At 46.6% G+C, this 17,232-nt stretch overlaps 1 protein-coding gene across 3 annotated transcripts in view; it reads right to left on the reverse strand.

Annotated features, from left to right (window-relative positions):
• Positions 1-17,232, reverse strand: part of LOC126253587 (activated CDC42 kinase 1) — a 566,545-nt gene that overhangs the window by 324,277 nt on the left and 225,036 nt on the right. For all 3 annotated transcript variants that reach the window (XM_049955017.1, XM_049955019.1, XM_049955018.1), the window contains exon 7: positions 8,361-8,524. In XM_049955017.1, the coding sequence (XP_049810974.1) occupies positions 8,361-8,524 (164 nt within the window). The remainder of the gene's footprint in view (positions 1-8,360; positions 8,525-17,232) is intronic.

A 17,232-nucleotide genomic window follows, 5' to 3' on the forward strand; every position in this document is an offset into this window, starting at 1 on the left:
AACCACAGTGCAACTTAGCATTTTCCATATCAACAAATCACTGTGAGAGGTAGAGGAAGTCATAAGTGATGAGAAATCCTAGGACAGTCCCGGGATAGAGATCTTTATCTCTGGATTTGCAGTCTAACACACTCCAATAACATTACTGTTTTCCATAACTACAAACAGGACACACACCAACTCACTAACATGATAAATGTATTAGTTGTCCACCAATTGTTCTCAACACCTCTACCACATCAGCCTTCAATTCATTTCCCACATACAACAAGCATGATCCTTGGCATAATCACACCCATCACAAATTTCCTATCCCATTGCCTCAAATTAGAAACGAATTTCCGCACACTAGCTATCTTCTGTGCCCAACATTATTTTTAAGTAAACATAGAAGCTGCACACATTACCTACAAAACCAATAGAAGTAATGGAATGTGCAGTCTTTCACGAAACACACAGTGTATAAGGACTGCTTAAAATCTGGAACTTTCTGTAGCATATAGCACACCTGTAGAGTTAAGGGTGGAACTAAGTTTGTGTTTGATGTCCCACTGACATCGTGATCATTAGAGACAGAATACAAGTTCAGATTGTGTTAAGAATGGGGAAAAAAATCGCCTGTGCCTTGTCAAAGGGACCATCCTGGAGTGATTTAGAGAAATAATGGAAAACTTACATCTGGATGGCCAGATGGGGATTTGAGTTGTTCTCCTCCTGAATGCAAGTTAGTTGGTTGGTTGGAGAAGGGACCAAACTACGCAGTCATCAGTCCCACCGACCTGAGATTAAGTAAAACCGATAAAATCCCACATTAAAAGAGGGAACTACAACATTCATAAAATGATAAACTATTGACAGGGAAGGAAGGAAAAGGACAGAAGATGAGGTGAGGGAAAGAAAGTGACTAATGACAGGGGCATGAAGGAAGAAGCACAGGAGACAAGGGAGACGCTCAGGACATAGCAGACCCCATGAGGAAAGGAGTGGGAAGGCAGAGGGCTGGGGTGAACCACCAACCCCGAGTTGAAGCCAATCCAGTCGGGGTGAAGGGGGCAGCATGAAAGCCTGCCATCCCCTCCACTCACCGATAAGGTGGTAGGCCCCTACCTTAAATAAAGCGATAAAAACCCCATCACGAATAAAATGTAAAATGAGATCCGCCGCTGAGGCATCGTCAGCCAACACCAGGGGTAGCGATTCCGTCATAGGGTGGCTAAGTTGGGGCAGTCCAATAAGATGTGAGCCACAGCCAACATCGATCCACAACGACAGAGAGGGAGGTCCTCACGACGGAGGAGATAACCGTGAGACAAAAAAAGTATGGTCGATGCGGAGCCGGCAGAGAACGACAGAGGTTCGTCATGGAGTTGTAGAATCCTTAAGTGCCCTGAGCTTGTTCGGCGAAGAAAGAGTGCTCCATTCTGCATCCCATAGGCCCAAAACCTGATGACGTAATGCCGAGCGAAGGTCTATTTCTGGAGTGCCAATAGCGAGAGATGGCCTGGTAGTAGCTAATTTAACCAATCGATTGGCAAGTTCATTCCCAGGAATCCCAACATGGCATGAGGTCCAAATGAAAACCACCGAGCATCCTCATTGAGCGAAGAGAGAAAGGGAGTCCTGGATAGCGATGACTAAAGGGTGGCGAGTGAAGGATAGTCCTGAGCAGGAGCAGATATGGTCCAGTGTCCGCAAGATGGCTACCAATTCTGCAGTAAAAACATTACATCCATCTGGCAAAGAGCGAAGTTCCGTGCGTCGTGCTTAAGTGTAAGCAAAACCAGTGCGGCCAGCAACTATGGAGCCATCAGTATAGATCACTTCTGAACCCTGACAGGAACTGAAGAGACAGGAGAACTGGTGGTGAAGAGCAATCGGAGGGACAGAATCCTTTGAATGAATTGAGAGATCAAGACAGAGTTACGGCCAAGAGACGCGCCATGGAGGGGTACATGCGTGAGCGGAGAAGAGAGGTGGTAAAGGCAATTGCCGGGGCTCAGAAGAGAGTGGCTGAATACGGACAGCCATGGTAAGTCCACATCGTGGCCGCCACTGTGGCAGGGCGATCTCCGTGTCTGGATAAAGGAGACCATAATTAGGGTGCTTTGGGGTGCAGCGAATGCAGAGCGCATAAGATATCAGCTGTTGCTGGCGCAAAACTCACAGTGGCGGAATACCCGTCTCTGCGAGAAGGCTAAGCACGGGGCTAGTCCGGACAGCACCAGTCATAAGTTGGACCCCACAGTGGTTGATGGGGTCTAGTATCTGCACAGTGTCGAAGGCGACGCAGAACTATGGACAGGACATCCATAGTCTAAAAAAGACTGGACCAACACTCGACACAGTCACAGGAGAACAGAGCGTTCTGCACCCCAGGTGGTATTACAGAGATACCTAAGAACATTGAGATGGGACCAGCACAGCCTCTTCAGCTGGCAAAGGTGAGGGAGCCCTGTCAACCGAGCATCGAAGACCAGACCCAAAAAGCGATGGGTGTCCACCATCTCGAGGGGCTCACCATAGAGGAATAGTTCCGGATGGGGATGGACTGTACGGCAGATGGTAGAAACGCATGACACAAGTCTTGGCTGCCGAGAACTGAGAGCCATGGGAGAGAGCCCATGAGTGGGACCGACAGATTGCCCCCTGTAGATGGCATTCTGCAGCGCCCATTATGGAGGAGGCGGGGTAGGTACAAAAATCGTTAGCATACAAAGAGGGGGACACTGTCGGCCCAACAGCTGTCACTAGACCATTAATGGCTATGAGAAAGAGAGGGAGGCTCAGCACGGAACCCTGTGGAACCCCATTTTCTTGCCGATGGGGAGAGCTGTAGGAGGAGCCAACCTGGAACCGAAAAGAGCAATAAGAAAGAAAATTACGGATAAAAATGGGCAGAGCACCACAAAGGCCCCATTCATGTGGTGAGGATGTGGTGTCATAGGCTTTATGCAGATCAAAGAAGACTGCAAGGAGGTGTTGCCAATGGGCAATAGCCGACCGGATAGCAGACTCTAGGTGCACCAAGTTATCCACCATAAAGCGGCCACAGCGAAAACCACTTTGAGATGATGACAATTGGTCGCAGAATTCCAGAATCCAAAACAGCCGCCGACTCACCATGCGTTCAAGGAGCTTGCAGAGGGTGTTAGTAAGGCTAATTGGATGGTAGCTAAACCAACTGAAGAGGCAGCTTCCCTGGCTTCAACACCGGAACAACAATGCTTTCCTGCCACTGGGTAGGAGATACTCCCTCACCCCACAGACGGTTAAAGAGGGTCAATATACGACAGTGGCCAGCCACCGATAAGTGTTGGAGCATTTGGTTATGTATCCAATCCGGTCCAGAAGCCGTGTCAGGACAAAGAGCGAGGGTGCTGGCAAATTCCCACTCACTAAATGGGGCATTATATGGCTCTGAGCAGCGAGAAACAAAAGACAAAGGCAGTCATACTGAACGCTCTTTCAGGAGAAGGAATGTGGGCGGATACTCAGCCGATGCCGAAGCTTGAGCAAAGCGTTGAGCGAAATTTTCTGCCACAAAGTATGGATTGGTAACGACAACACCATGTACAGAAATTCCTGCAACCCTGGTGGGAGAACAATGGCCAAAAATTCACCGGAGTTTCGCCCAGACTTGTGAAGAAGGGGTGTGGGGTCCTATGGAAGCTACACATCGTTCCCAGCAAATTCGTTTCTGAAATTTGATTAGATAGCAGGCCCGGGCATAGAGTCATTTAAAGACCAGACGAAGAGCAGTAGAAGGGTGCCGCTTTGAAGTGTTGAAGAGCACGGCGGCAGTCTTTTATGGCCGCAGCAATTTCTGGAGTCCACCGGGGGGGGGGGGGATCCTGAAGTAGAAGGGATTGCTGAAACAGCTGCTGAAAGGATGGGGGCAGTCAATGTCTGAGTAGATTCATCAACACTGTTGTGTGGGAGCAAAGGGGGGATGGGAGCAAAGGAGAAGACATCCCTATCAGCCTTAGATAGGGCCCACCTGGGAGGGTGATGGAGTGAGAGACACTGAAGGAAGGTCAAAACAACTGGGTAATAGTCGCTGTCACGTAAGTCATCATGGACGCCCCACTCAATGGAGGGAAGAAGGCCGGGACTGCAGATGGAGAGGTCAATGGTTGAGAAAGTGCTGTGCACCACACTTAAGTGTGTGGGAACGCCTGTGTTTAGAAAACAGAGATCAAGCCCTGCCGGTACAGCTTCTACTGTCCTGCCCAGGGCAGTAGTCATATGACTACCCCAAAGAGGGTTGTGGGCATAACAGGACGGGAGAAGGGAGTTGTTGAAGAAGGGTGGTGAGGGCATGGGATGTGGGCAGCCAGTCAGGTAGGAGGTAAAGATTACAGATTGTGATTGGCGTGGAAAGATGGATCCTGATAGCAATGGCTTCCAGAGTGGTATGGAGGGGAACCCATTTTCTAACAATGTCCTTGCGGACCAAGGTGCAAACATCACCAGAAGCCCGCAAGGGGCCAATTCGGTTCCGACAAAGTGTGGAACCCACGAAGGGTTGGTCAGTAAGAATTGACAAAATGGGTCTCCTGGAACGCAATACAAGTAGCAGAGTAGAAGGAAAGAAGAGGCTGCAACTCTGGAAGGTGACGCAAATAACCATTATAATTCCACTGGAGGATTCTCAAGCCAGAGTCCAAAGTGGAAGTGATTGGACCGGAATCGATCACACCACCGAGTCGCTATCTGTCACCGATAAGGATGGGGTAATATCAGTATAGGTAGGGTCAGTCTCTGTTGGTTCATTGACTGTAGGAGGAGAAGGCCGCACCTCAGGGGGTACCAGAGGGGCCTCGCCCTTGGTTCCTGCTTCTTCTCTTGGGAAGGAAGAGAAGGGCAGACTTCAGTGAGGGCAGGCACAGAATTACACCGAGCAATCTTGGCACCCACCAGCCGCGGATCACACTGCCGATGTGGAGCAGCAGATCGCCTTTCAGAGGGGTGCTGGGAAAAGGAGTCCTGGGAGGGAGTGCCAATACCAGCGGCTGCTGAAGGAGGGGAGCACTTCTCTGGTGGGGGAGGGGGAGCAGCATCCGATGGGGTGGGTACGGGTACTGAGGGGGAGGGGGAGTGGGAGAGGGGGTGGGAGGAGGAGGAGGAGGAGGAGGAGACTGAAGGCATGGGACGAATGAGGTGGGGCTGGGAAGAGGAAGGGGCAGAAGGGAGAATGAATGTAATAGACGCAAAAGTAGAGGTCATAGACACGGGATGGAGCCGGTCATATTCTTGACGAGCCTCAGTTTAGGTGAGCCGATCTAAGGTTTTGTACTCTTGAATCCTCCTTTCTTTCACAAACACGGGGCATGTAGGAAAGTGTGGAGAATGCTGTCCATTACAATTTATACACATTGGCGGGGGAGCACAGGCACTCCCCTCATGGAGGGGGCATCCATGGTCGCCACAGAGGGGATCAGTGGTGCAGCAGCAAGACATGTGTCCAAACCTTAAGTATTTAAAACATCTCATCAGTGGTGGAATATAAGATTTTAAATCACACCAATACACCATTACCTTGACCTTCTCTGGGAGGACATCCCCCTCAAAGGCCAGGATAAAGGCACCTGTAGCAATGCAATTGTTTGGAGGGCCTCGCTGCACACAGCAGGTAAAACAAACCCCTTGCCGCTCGAGGTTAGCACGGAGCTCAGTTTGGAGAAGAAGATCTCGGTAGAAAATAATGCCCTGTACTGAGTTCAAAGATGCCCTGTACTGAGACGGAGACTGAGACGTCACCGAGATGGTCACAAGCACACAGGGCGTCAGATTGGGCAGCAGAAGATGTCTTGATGAGCAAAGCACGATTCAACTTTGCCATACTTATCTTCAATCGTCTCCACGAAAAACAAAGGCTTAGTCGTGGCAAGCTACTGCCATCTGTCCTGGTACAAACCAGGTACCAAGGAAAAGGTTTCAACCCAAGCCGTCGAGCTTCCCCCTCCTCCCAGGGGGTGGCCAGGGAGGGGAAGGCCGAAGGATCAGAAGGAGGAGTGTCACGTCTGCTACCACTCTTTGAGATGGCCACAGAATGGCCAGGATGGTGAAGCTTTTGTCGCTTCATGCGCAAGGCATCCACCCTAATACACCCGCTCCGATCAGGGGCCCGCCCCGTGGGCGCCACCCAGCCACAGCAAGGGCCATCTGGCACGGTGGTCATTGCCGGGAGTTCTGGTGCCCCAAAATGATGAGCACCAACTCCTGTGCATACATGAGGAGTTAACAGGTCAGGTACTAGCAGTGTGATCCCTGTGGTTTCAGGGAGCTAGGTACTTAACAGCCCCACCACACGGACTGGCTGCCTTGCTGGTGACCTAGCAGGAGGGGCGCCAGGATGCAAAGCGAAAGGAAAGGGGAGGGGAGGGGAGGGGAGGGGAGGCGAGGGGGAGAGGAACCTGCACCATGGAAGCTAGGTACGGAGTTCATCCTCAAATGTTTCACACTGAACGGAAAATTTTTGGAAATGGGGGTCAGACCCCAAGGGGACTAAAAACACCGTAAAGGAGGTGGAAACAGCAAACTAAACAATAGCACAGACAAAAACAAAGCCAGGAGGATAGCCAGGTCTACATAAAGCAGTCCACTAAGAGGGAAAAGAGGGGCCAGGGACAAAGGAGCAAGGAGAGTGAGGAAGAGGGATGGTAATGCAGTTTTCAAAGGAAAGGAAAGGAGGCTGCAATAGCTCAGGGCCCCGTGCGTGCCACACACATACTTGCAAAAGGCCAAATGCAAGTCCAGTGTGCTAACCACTGCACTGCCCCACTCGGTCCAGTAAAACCTAGACCACTACTGACACACTCTTTGAACACAGTTGGTGGGTGAATACTGTAAGGTATGTGTGTGTGTGTGTGTGTGTGTGTGTGTGTGTGTGGTGTGTGTGTGTGTGTGTGTGTGTGTGTGTCGGGGGAGAGGGAGGGTCGAGCACACACTTGCACATCGCTGCCTGGTAGTATTTCCAACTGTAGAATGGATAGCATCTTTTCCCGACTACTGTTAAAACCATCACAATCACTCACATTCATACAGACTTTCTGTCTTAAAACTGAATTCTAACATGGTGTTTTATATCCGCTGTGAAGTCAGCAATAATGGTGTTGGTTTTCAGTTTCTTGTAACTCAGTGGCTTATATTGTCAAGCAATGTGTTTTGTGTACACAAATATAGCAACAAATCAACTCATATCTAGTTAGTTCAATTCTCAGAAGAAGGCTTTGAAGTCTTACTTCTTTAACGGCACCTTTTCATATTGATAATTACAAATACGACAATTTGCTGTGGAGGAACATTATACTACTAAGATCATACACACAATCAGCCAAGTAGTCGAGTGTTTCACAACTCGTTTGTTAGTTGTAACATGTTGCACATTAGTCAATGAATTTTTATCATGTGGCCTTTCTTCCACTACTTTTAATAGACAAATTCTGGCCTATTAGCTTTTATTCATACTATGAAGAATTCTTCGATTTCACAAGAGGCTAAAATAAAATCTGAAGCATGTGGGCTGATCCATTCAACACTCCTTAAAGTTTTCTTTCTTGAAGAGTTCTCAATGACCTGATGAATGAATGATGTATTTAGATGTGTGTGTGAAAGGATGTACCTGGGTACCCAGTGGTATCTGCCTGAAACCTCCATGTTATTCTTTATAGAAAGTGGATGAAAACCGCATGTCCTAGCAGTTCCAAAGTAAAACCTCATTCTTAATTCTATTGTGAGTTTGTTTTTGCCAATTTCTTCTTGTATTTGTTGCTTACTATGATGATAAAGATTACTTTTAAGAAAAAGTTTGAAATTATGTTTATTTTCACATTATTGAGACAAAGAGAGTTAAACAAGGAAGGGATCAGTAGCGCAAAAGCTAGTGGTGTCTCTCTGTCAGAATTGCCATCTTGTGTTTATTATAGTTTTGTTATTACACTCACAATGGTATTTTTTTTCTCTCTATTTTGGAAAGAGAAAGTTCTACTTTCATCTATTTACCTTATACTCTCAGTGACACATCACTGTTTCATGGAAATGTCAATAACAGTACCATTGTGAGGCTGTAAAGTCATGTCGCACTATATAAATTATAAACTATGAGGCACCACTTTTCAAAGGTTCCATCATAAACTGTATAATTTGTGAGAACATAAATCCAAAAGTATTCTATTTTGTTATTGCAGCACAACAGACAGAATATCCAGAGCTGCATGTAATTTTTAGTATTGCTGCAGTGTCAAGAAAGTGGGTAAAAACAATTAGCATGTACACTAAAATCTATACCTGTTCACCTTACAGTTTTAATTGTAAAATTACATATTTTCATTATTATTTATAGTTTGAAGACACTGTACCTGGAGCATCAGGCGATACATTTCTGGGGGGCTGGCATTAGGTTGCGGCAGTCGCTCACCCTCACGGTCTACTTTGCGCAAAATCTGGGCACCATCCAGGCCTGGCCAGGGTTCCTCTCCGAAAGTCAGCATTTCCCACAAAGTCACACCAAACATCCACGTGTCTGCAAAATTAATTACCTGTATATCATATACAACAAAACAAAATTTATCCACTAAATTCTCTTAATTACCCAAACATATGTATAGTGCAAGTGATTGGTCCTTCCTTGCAACTCAGCAGGCCATCTTTACAGTCAGTAGCTCTCTTGTTATTTCCTAATATTATTCACAGACGAAAAAGAACTGAATAGTTTCTTGCCATCCTCTGAGCCTTAAAAATAGCATGAAGTTTGGAATGGAACCACAGCTTCGTCGTTACATTAGTATGTTGAATATTGTGGGCTCAAATCCCATAGGGTGCATCAACTACTTTTATTTATCTTTATCCAAATGTTTCATCATTACTTTTACACAATTACTTAAACTTTATTTAAAAATTTCTAATCCTTTGCTACATCACTTTAATCACCATATTACTACCAAAGAATAAATCACCGCAAATTTCATAGTACATTATCACAAATAAATATACATTTTTGAGACTATTGTCTGTGGATAGCCTAGTTTGTAGTAAATCAGCATCTGTGATTTAGTTTCTGTAGCAAATGTTGTAACAACATATTGTGTTACATCTAGTTTTCTGTTAAATTGTAAATTAACCTTATTTTCATGTTTTCTAACAACTATAATTAACCTCACAAAGTTTTAAGAAAATAGTAATTTCTATTGCTTTAATTGAAATCTCAGTCTGTGTTATGGTTCAGTTCTTATAAGGAATTAGTAATTTTTTAGCTCTACAGATTAAAAAATAATCAGTACGCATAGTTCAAGTTGTGTCTTCACTGTCCCATAATACATGGCACGAGCCAAACTACATCCCCCCCCCCCCCCTCCCCCCTCTGAATGCTGTTCCCTGACATGGAATGAGTTGGTTGACGTTCATAAGCAGCTGGGAATCACTGTGACTAGTCAAACAATTGGCAGCTGGTGCTAATTGGTGTGTTGGAAGAACTCCTAAGAGCCATGTGTCTGTGGAACTAGTACTAAATGTACCTTAAGTACTAACCTCCCCTGTGCATCCTGTTTTCTCTGCAAATAGTACGTGATGATCCATCACTACTCATCCACTTGGCTGTGAGTGGCAACTGAATGGTAGATCTAGCAATCCTGTATAGGGTGGACAGGGACCAGGCAGGGCTTAGTGTGTTATACCGACCCTTCTAACTGACAAGTTCAAAGTGCTCTCTTTCACTGTAACAAACTGAGCCAGTAGGACTCACTTCACCTGTTTTGGGGAAAACGTGTTTTGTCCCACGTCAAGAGAGGGCAAATGCCAAAGGGTAGAGGTCTATTAATTGTTGGCAGTTCAAATGTGCAACTGAAGTGAAATGGAGGCTAATGTGAAATGGAGATGGCGTACTGAGCTAGTGTATTTGCCACAGTATACAAAAAACTCAATCCCACCAACATAAAAATTCAAGTTGCAGGTGAAATATATCTAAAAACAAAGATGATGTGACTTACCGAACGAAAGCGCTGGCAGGTCAATAGACACACAAACAAACACAAACACACACACAAAATTCAAGCTTTCGCAACAAACTGTTGCCTCATCAGGAAAGAGGGGAAGGAGAGGGAAAGACGAAAGGATGTGGGTTTCAAGGGAGAGGGCAAGGAGTCACTCCAATCCCGGGAGTGGAAAGACCCACCCTAGGGGGAAAAAAGGACAGGTACACACTCGCACACACACACATATCCATCCACACATACACAGACACAAGCAGACATATTTAAAGACCAAATATGTCTGCCTGCACCCGCACATGTGCGGACGGACATGCGTGCGTGTGCGCGAGCCCACACCCGTCCCTCCCCCCACCCCCCACCCCCCAAGACAAGTCCCCCCGCCCCCGGGACCGGAACAACTCCCCACCCTCTCCCCCAAAATATTTTCCTTTTTACCGTAATCTGCTATACAATTTTATCCCGCCTATATATATATACTCAATAATACGTAACCCACTTCCAAACCATAACCAAAAAAATTTTTTTGCCGCTTTCAACACTACCGCCGCTGTAAAATCCACCATTTCTAGTTCACAAACAGTTCCTTTCACCTTTTAAACAACCATTTCGGCTAGTTCCAATAACTTTCGCTTTATTTCCATTTACGTTTTTTCCCACATCACTGATAATTTTTATCCGCTTCCCACAGGTTTTAACATCATTTTTTCTTCGTCTGACAATTGTTAGCCTCATTTTCATAATCTGCCACCACAAAACCACTCCTTTTAATACATTACACGCAGTTTTTTTCAAAATTTTCCCGAATTTCTCCGTCCTTTAACGTGTTTTGGCGGCAACACAACCATCTAACCTTTCTACCAACCCAAGTCCAACATAGCCCAGCTGTAACCAACACCTTCTCGCCTTTTTTCACACCAGATCTCCAGTTACTTTCCAGTTCACCTTTATCTCTCCCCATATATTTTTATTTTCATTTTCATTTCAGCCTCATGTTACACTTTTCACCTTCTAATACCATGTCACTCTCACAACACCCCCACAACGACTCCATTAAGTTTTATTTACATTCCCTCCGCAAACATGCCTTCGCCCTAGCCAGATTACGCTCCCATATTCTATTTTCTCAGGCTTGTCTGACATTTGGCATTACCCCCAAAGGCCTCACACTTAAAGTTCCCATCTCTGGCTGCAACCCTTCTTTCCATCAGTCCCTATACCAGTTCCAAACTGAACAATCCATTGCCCTCACCCACCTAATCCTTCACCTACACATCAACTCAGCCAATGAACACACCCGTCAACACCTATCCTTAATAAAAGTCCTTAATCTTTCCTCTCCCACATCCACACCGGCTGTTCAGAGCATCCTCCTACAGGCCAACCGTAAATTAGAACAGCACATGCCACCCTCCACCTCAAAAAACTATCCAATCTCCTGGTTTCCCACCTCCGGAAAGGCAACTCACTCACCCTTCACAACCTTTCCAGCAAACCTCAACCTCCTCTCATTGCACACAAACCCAGTCTCTCCCATCTACTCAATCTCCCACTTCCAGCTCCACTCCCTCCAAAAACTCAAAATTCCAATCAACACAATCTGGAACCACAACACCCTAATTCAGTAGTTAACCTTTCCTCCAAACCTCTCTCCCAATCCGAAACCTCTGTCCTATCCAAAGGCCTCACCTTCAGCCCCACTCCCAGATTCAACCAAACAGCCCTTGTCAAAGATTTACTGTCCTACACTCGTACTCTCTGCTGAAAATATCACTTTGCCACGAAGAAAAATGATCCTAATCCTACTCCTAATGATCCAACTCCCCAAGACACCATCCAAATTGAACCCTGCCTGGAACAGTTCCGTCCTCCGTCGCAGTGGGACCCACCTCCTCTTCCTCAAAATCACCCTCTCCAAACCCTCCAGGAATTTCTGACTTCCAGCCTTGCATCTCAATCCTTCTTAAAAAAACCTTAATCCTACTCCCAACATCACCACTGCTGAAGCCCAGGCTATCCGTGATCTGAAGGCTGACCGGTCCATCGTCATTCTTCCGGCGGACAAGGGTTCCACAACCGTGGTACTTGATCGTCGGGAGTATGTGGCTGAGGGACTGCGTCAGCTTTCAGACAACACCACATGCAAAGTTTGCCAAGGTAACCCCATTCCCGATGTCCAGGCGGAGCTTCAAGGAATCCTCAGAACCTTAGGCCCCCTACAAAACCTTTCACCTGACTCCATCAACCTCCTGACCCCACCGACACCCCACCCCCCGCACCCCTACCTTCTACCTTCTTCCTAAAATCCACAAACCCAATCATCCCGGCCGCCCCATTGTAGCTGGTTACCAAGCCCCCACAGAACGTATCTCTGCCTACGTAGATCAACACCTTCAACCCATTACTTGCAGTCTCCCATCCTTCATCAAAGACACCAACCACTTTCTCGAACGCCTGGAATCCTTACCCAATCTGTTACCCCCGGAAACCATCCTTGTAACCATTGATGCCACTTCCTTATACACAAATATTCCGCACATCCAGGGCCTCGCTGCGATGGAGCATTTCCTTTCACGCCGATCACCTGCCACCCTACCTAAAACCTCTTTCCTCATCACCTTAGCCAGCTTCATCCTGACCCACAACTTCTTCACTTTTGAAGGCCAGACATACCAACAATTAAAGGGAACAGCCATGGGTACCAGGATGGCCCCCTCGTACGCCAACCTATTCATGGATCACTTAGAGGAAGCCTTCTTGGTTACCCAGGCCTGCCAACCCAAAGTTTGGTACAGATTTATTGATGACATCTTCATGATCTGGACTCACAGTGAAGAAGAACTCCAGAATTTCCTCTCCAACCTCAACTCCTTTGGTTCTATCAGATTCACCTGGTCCTACTCCAAATCCCATGCCACTTTCCTTGACGTTGACCTCCACCTGTCCAATGGCCAGCTTCACACGTCCGTCCACATCAAACCCACCAACAAGCAACAGTACCTCCATTATGACAGCTGCCACCCATTCCACATCAAACGGTCCCTTCCCTACAGCCTAGGTCTTTGTGGCAAACGAATCTGCTCCAGTCTGGAATCCCTGAACCATTACACCAACAACCTGACAACAGCTTTCACATCTCCCAACTACCCTCCCGACCTGGTACAGAAGCAAATAACCAGAGCCACTTCCTCATCCCCTCAAACCCAGAACCCCCCACAGAAGAACCACAAAAGTGCCCCACTTGTGACAGGATACTTTCCGGGACTGGATCAGACTCTGAATGTGGCTCTCCAGCAGTGATACGACTTCCTCAAATCCTGCCCTGAAATGAGATCCATCCTTCATGAAATCCTCCCCACTCCACCAAGAGTGTCTTTCCGCCGTCCACCTAACCTTCGTAACCTGTTAGTTAATCCCAATGAAATCCCCAAACCACCTTCCCTACCCTCTGGCTCCTATCCTTGTAACTGCCCCCGGTGTAAAACCTGTCCCATGCACCCTCCCACCACCACCTACTCCAGTCCTGTAACCCGGAAGGTGTACACGATCAAAGGCAGAGCCACATGTGAAAGCACCCACGTGATTTACCAACTGACCTGCCTACACTGTGATGCATTCTATGTGGGAATGACCAGCAACAAACTGTCCATTCGCATGAATGGACACAGGCAGACAGTGTTTGTTGGTAACGAGGATCACCCTGTGGCTAAACATGCCTTGGTGCACGCCCAGCACATCTTGGCACAGTGTTACACCGTCCGGGTTATCTGGATACTTCCCACTAACACCAACCTGCCAGAACTCCGGAGATGGGAACTTGCTCTTCAATATATCCTCTCTTCCCGTTACCCACCAGGCCTCAATCTCCGCTAATTTCAAGTTGCCGCCACTCATACCTCACCTGTCATTCAACATCATCTTTGCCTCTTCACTTCCGCCTCGACTGACATCTCTGCCCAAACTCTTTGTCTTTAAATATGTCTGCTTGTGTCTGTGTATGTGTGGATGGATGTGTGTGTGTGTGTGTGTGTGTGTGTGTGTGTGTGTGTGTGTGTGTGTGTGTGTGTGTGTGTGTGTGTGTGTGTGTGTGTGCGCGCGCGCGAGTGTGTGCCTGTCCTTTTTCCCCCTAGGGTGGGTCTTTCCGCTCCCAGGATTGGAGTGACTCCTTGCCCTCTCCCTTGGGGCCCACATCCTTTCGTCTTTCCCTCTCCTTCCCTCTTTCCTGGTGGGGCGGCGGTTTGTTGCGAAAGCTTGAATTTTGTGTGTGTGTTTGTGTTTGTTTGTGTGTCTGTCGACCTGCCAGCACTTTCATTTGGTAAGTCACATCATCTTTGTTTTTATATATAAAAAGACAAAGATGATGTGACTTGCCGGGTGGGGGTGCTGGCGGGTCGGCAACGCACGGACAGGCACAGGCACACACGCGGGGTTCGGGCTTTCGCAGCGGACTGTTGCCTCGTCGGAGGGGGGGGGGATGTGGGTTTTGGGGGAGAGGGTGGGGAGTTGTTCCGGTCCCGTGGGCGGGGGGACTTGCCTTTGGAGGGGGGGGGGGGACGGAGAAATTCGGGTAAATTTCGAAAAAACTGCGTGTAATGTATTAAAAGGAGTGGTTTTGTGGTGGCAGATTATGAAAATGAGGCTAACAATTGTCAGACGAAGAAAAAATGATGTTAAAACCTGTGGGAAGCGGATAAAAATTATCAGTGATGTGGGAAAAAACGTAAATGGAAATAAAGCGAAAGTTATTGGAACTAGCCGAAATGGTTGTTTAAAAGGTGAAAGGAACTGTTTGTGAACTAGAAATGGTGGATTTTATAGCGGCGGTAGTGTTGAAAGCGGCAAAAAAATTTTTTTGGTTATGGTTTGGAAGTGGGTTACGTATTATTGAGTATATATATAGGCGGGATAAAATTGTATAGCAGATTACGGTAAAAAGGAAAATATTTTGGGGGAGAGGGTGGGGAGTTGTTCCGGTCCCGGGGGTGGGGGGACATGCCTTGGGGGGGGGGGAGTGGGGGGGGGGGGGAGGGACGGGTGTGGGCTCGCGCACACGCACGCATGTCCGTCCGCACATGTGCGGGCGCATGCAGACATATTTGGTCTTTAAATATGTCTGCTTGTGTCTGTGTATGTGTGGATGGATATGTGTGTGTGTACCTGTCCTTTTTTCCCCCTAGGGTGGGTCTTTCCACTCCCGGGATTGGAGTGACTCCTTGCCCTCTCCCTTGAAACCCACATCCTTTCGTCTTTCCCTCTCCTTCCCCTCTTTCCTGATGAGGCAACAGTTTGTTGCGAAAGCTTGAATTTTGTGTGTGTGTGTGTGTGTGTGTGTGTGTGTGTGTGTGTGTGTGTTTGTTTGTGTGTCTATCGACCTGCCAGCGCTTTCGTTCGGTAAGTCACATCATCTTCGTTTTTAGATATATTTTTCCTACGTGGAATGTTTCCCTCTATTATATTGATATCAGTAATTTGAACCCAAGTTGCAGGTGAGATTGTTTTGGCAAGACTCACAAGGAAACCCTTGAGTGTGAGCCCTTAATTCATCATCATCATCATCATCATCATCATCTTCGTTTCCCCTCTATACAGCAAATGGTCGGGTTGGGGGTATCAATGGTACTTAACCACTTTACTCGGTCTTTCCACCATTCTTCTTCCAGAATTTGGTTCCATAGCAGGTTTCTCCTCCTTAAACTCATCTATATTGTATCAATCCATTTTGTTCTCGGTCTTCCTCTTGGCCTCTTGCCCTCAATCTTGAACTCCATCATTCTTCTTGGTATTCTTCCCTCTCCCATCCTCCTCACATGCCCACACCATTTTAATCTATTATTTTCAATTTTCTCAGTCAACTTCTCCACTCCAATTTCCTTCCTAACATCTTCATTTTCCACTCTGTCTCTCCTTGTCTTCCCTAGCATACTTCTCAGAAACTTCATTTCACTGGACTGGATCCTACTCTCCTCTCTTCTAGTCATAGTCCAAGTCTCTGAGCCATAAATTAGTATGGGTATGAAGCAAGTCTTGTACAACACCAGCTTGCACCCCAGTGGCACTTCCCTTCCCCACACCAAGCCCCTCACACACTGGTAAAATGTACTACTCTGTTGTATTCTTTTGCCAATTTCTGTCTCCAAATGAACATTCCCCATTAACACACTTCCCAAATATTTAAAGTTGTCCTCTCTTTCAGTATCCCGTTCCTTAATATGAATTTTTCCCTTGCCCTCTCTATCCCCTCTGGTTACCAACCATGGTATTGCTTTTCTCCACACTAAATTTCATTCCATATTTCTCGACCTTATCATTTAGGATGTCTGTCTGTTTTTGTACCTCCTTACTGCTTGTTCCCCACACCACAATATCATCAGCAAGTAGTAACAGCTTCATCCCCCTTCCTCTATCTCTTTGACTATTTCATCCATCGCCCTTATAAATAGCAGTGGTGATATCACACTTCCTTGACTTAGTCCCGTAACATTCTTAAACCATTCAGTTCTTCCAACTGATGTCTGCCCACAACTAGAGCTTTTTTCATACATTGCCTGGATGACTTCAAGTGTCTGCTTTCCAACTCCCTTTCTCTTCAAGGTTGCCCATACCTTTTCCCTGGGAACACTGTCATATGCTTTCACTAGGTCAAGAAATGTCATCACCAGATCTTTCCCATACTCCCAATGTCTTTCCATCAACCATCCCATTCTTAAGATTGGGTCCACTGTTGATCTACCATGACGAAAGTCATACTGCTTCTCTTCTAACTGCCCTTCCACTTTTTCTCTCACTCTTCTTTCCAGTATCCTCTCCATTATTTTTGCTACTTGGGATATGAGTGTGATCCCTCAATAGCTGTCACATACTTTCCTCTCACCCTTCTTGAAAACTGGTATTATTATTCCCTTTCCCCTTCTTCAGGTACACATTTTTGGGTCCAAATGCATCTTATTAGTCTATATAGTCATTGTAGTCCAGCTGCCTTTATCATCTCCACAGTAATTTCATCTATCCCAGGTGCCTTTCCTGTTTTAATTTTTCTCAGAGCTAGTTCCACTTCTAACATCGTTATATCCTCCACTTCTTCCAGACCCCTGCCCCCCTGCTGTACTTCCATTCCATTTCCATTGCCGTTTTTTACATTTAGTAATTTATCAAAATACTCTTTCCAGCTTTTCCTTATCTCCTCTGGTTGCATTAATAGCTCTCCACTTTCCCCTTTCACTACCTTTGTGCATGTTTTTTTCCTTCC

Source organism: Schistocerca nitens, chromosome 4 (assembly GCF_023898315.1).
Source record: "Schistocerca nitens isolate TAMUIC-IGC-003100 chromosome 4, iqSchNite1.1, whole genome shotgun sequence".
Taxonomy (NCBI): Eukaryota; Metazoa; Arthropoda; class Insecta; order Orthoptera; family Acrididae; genus Schistocerca; species Schistocerca nitens.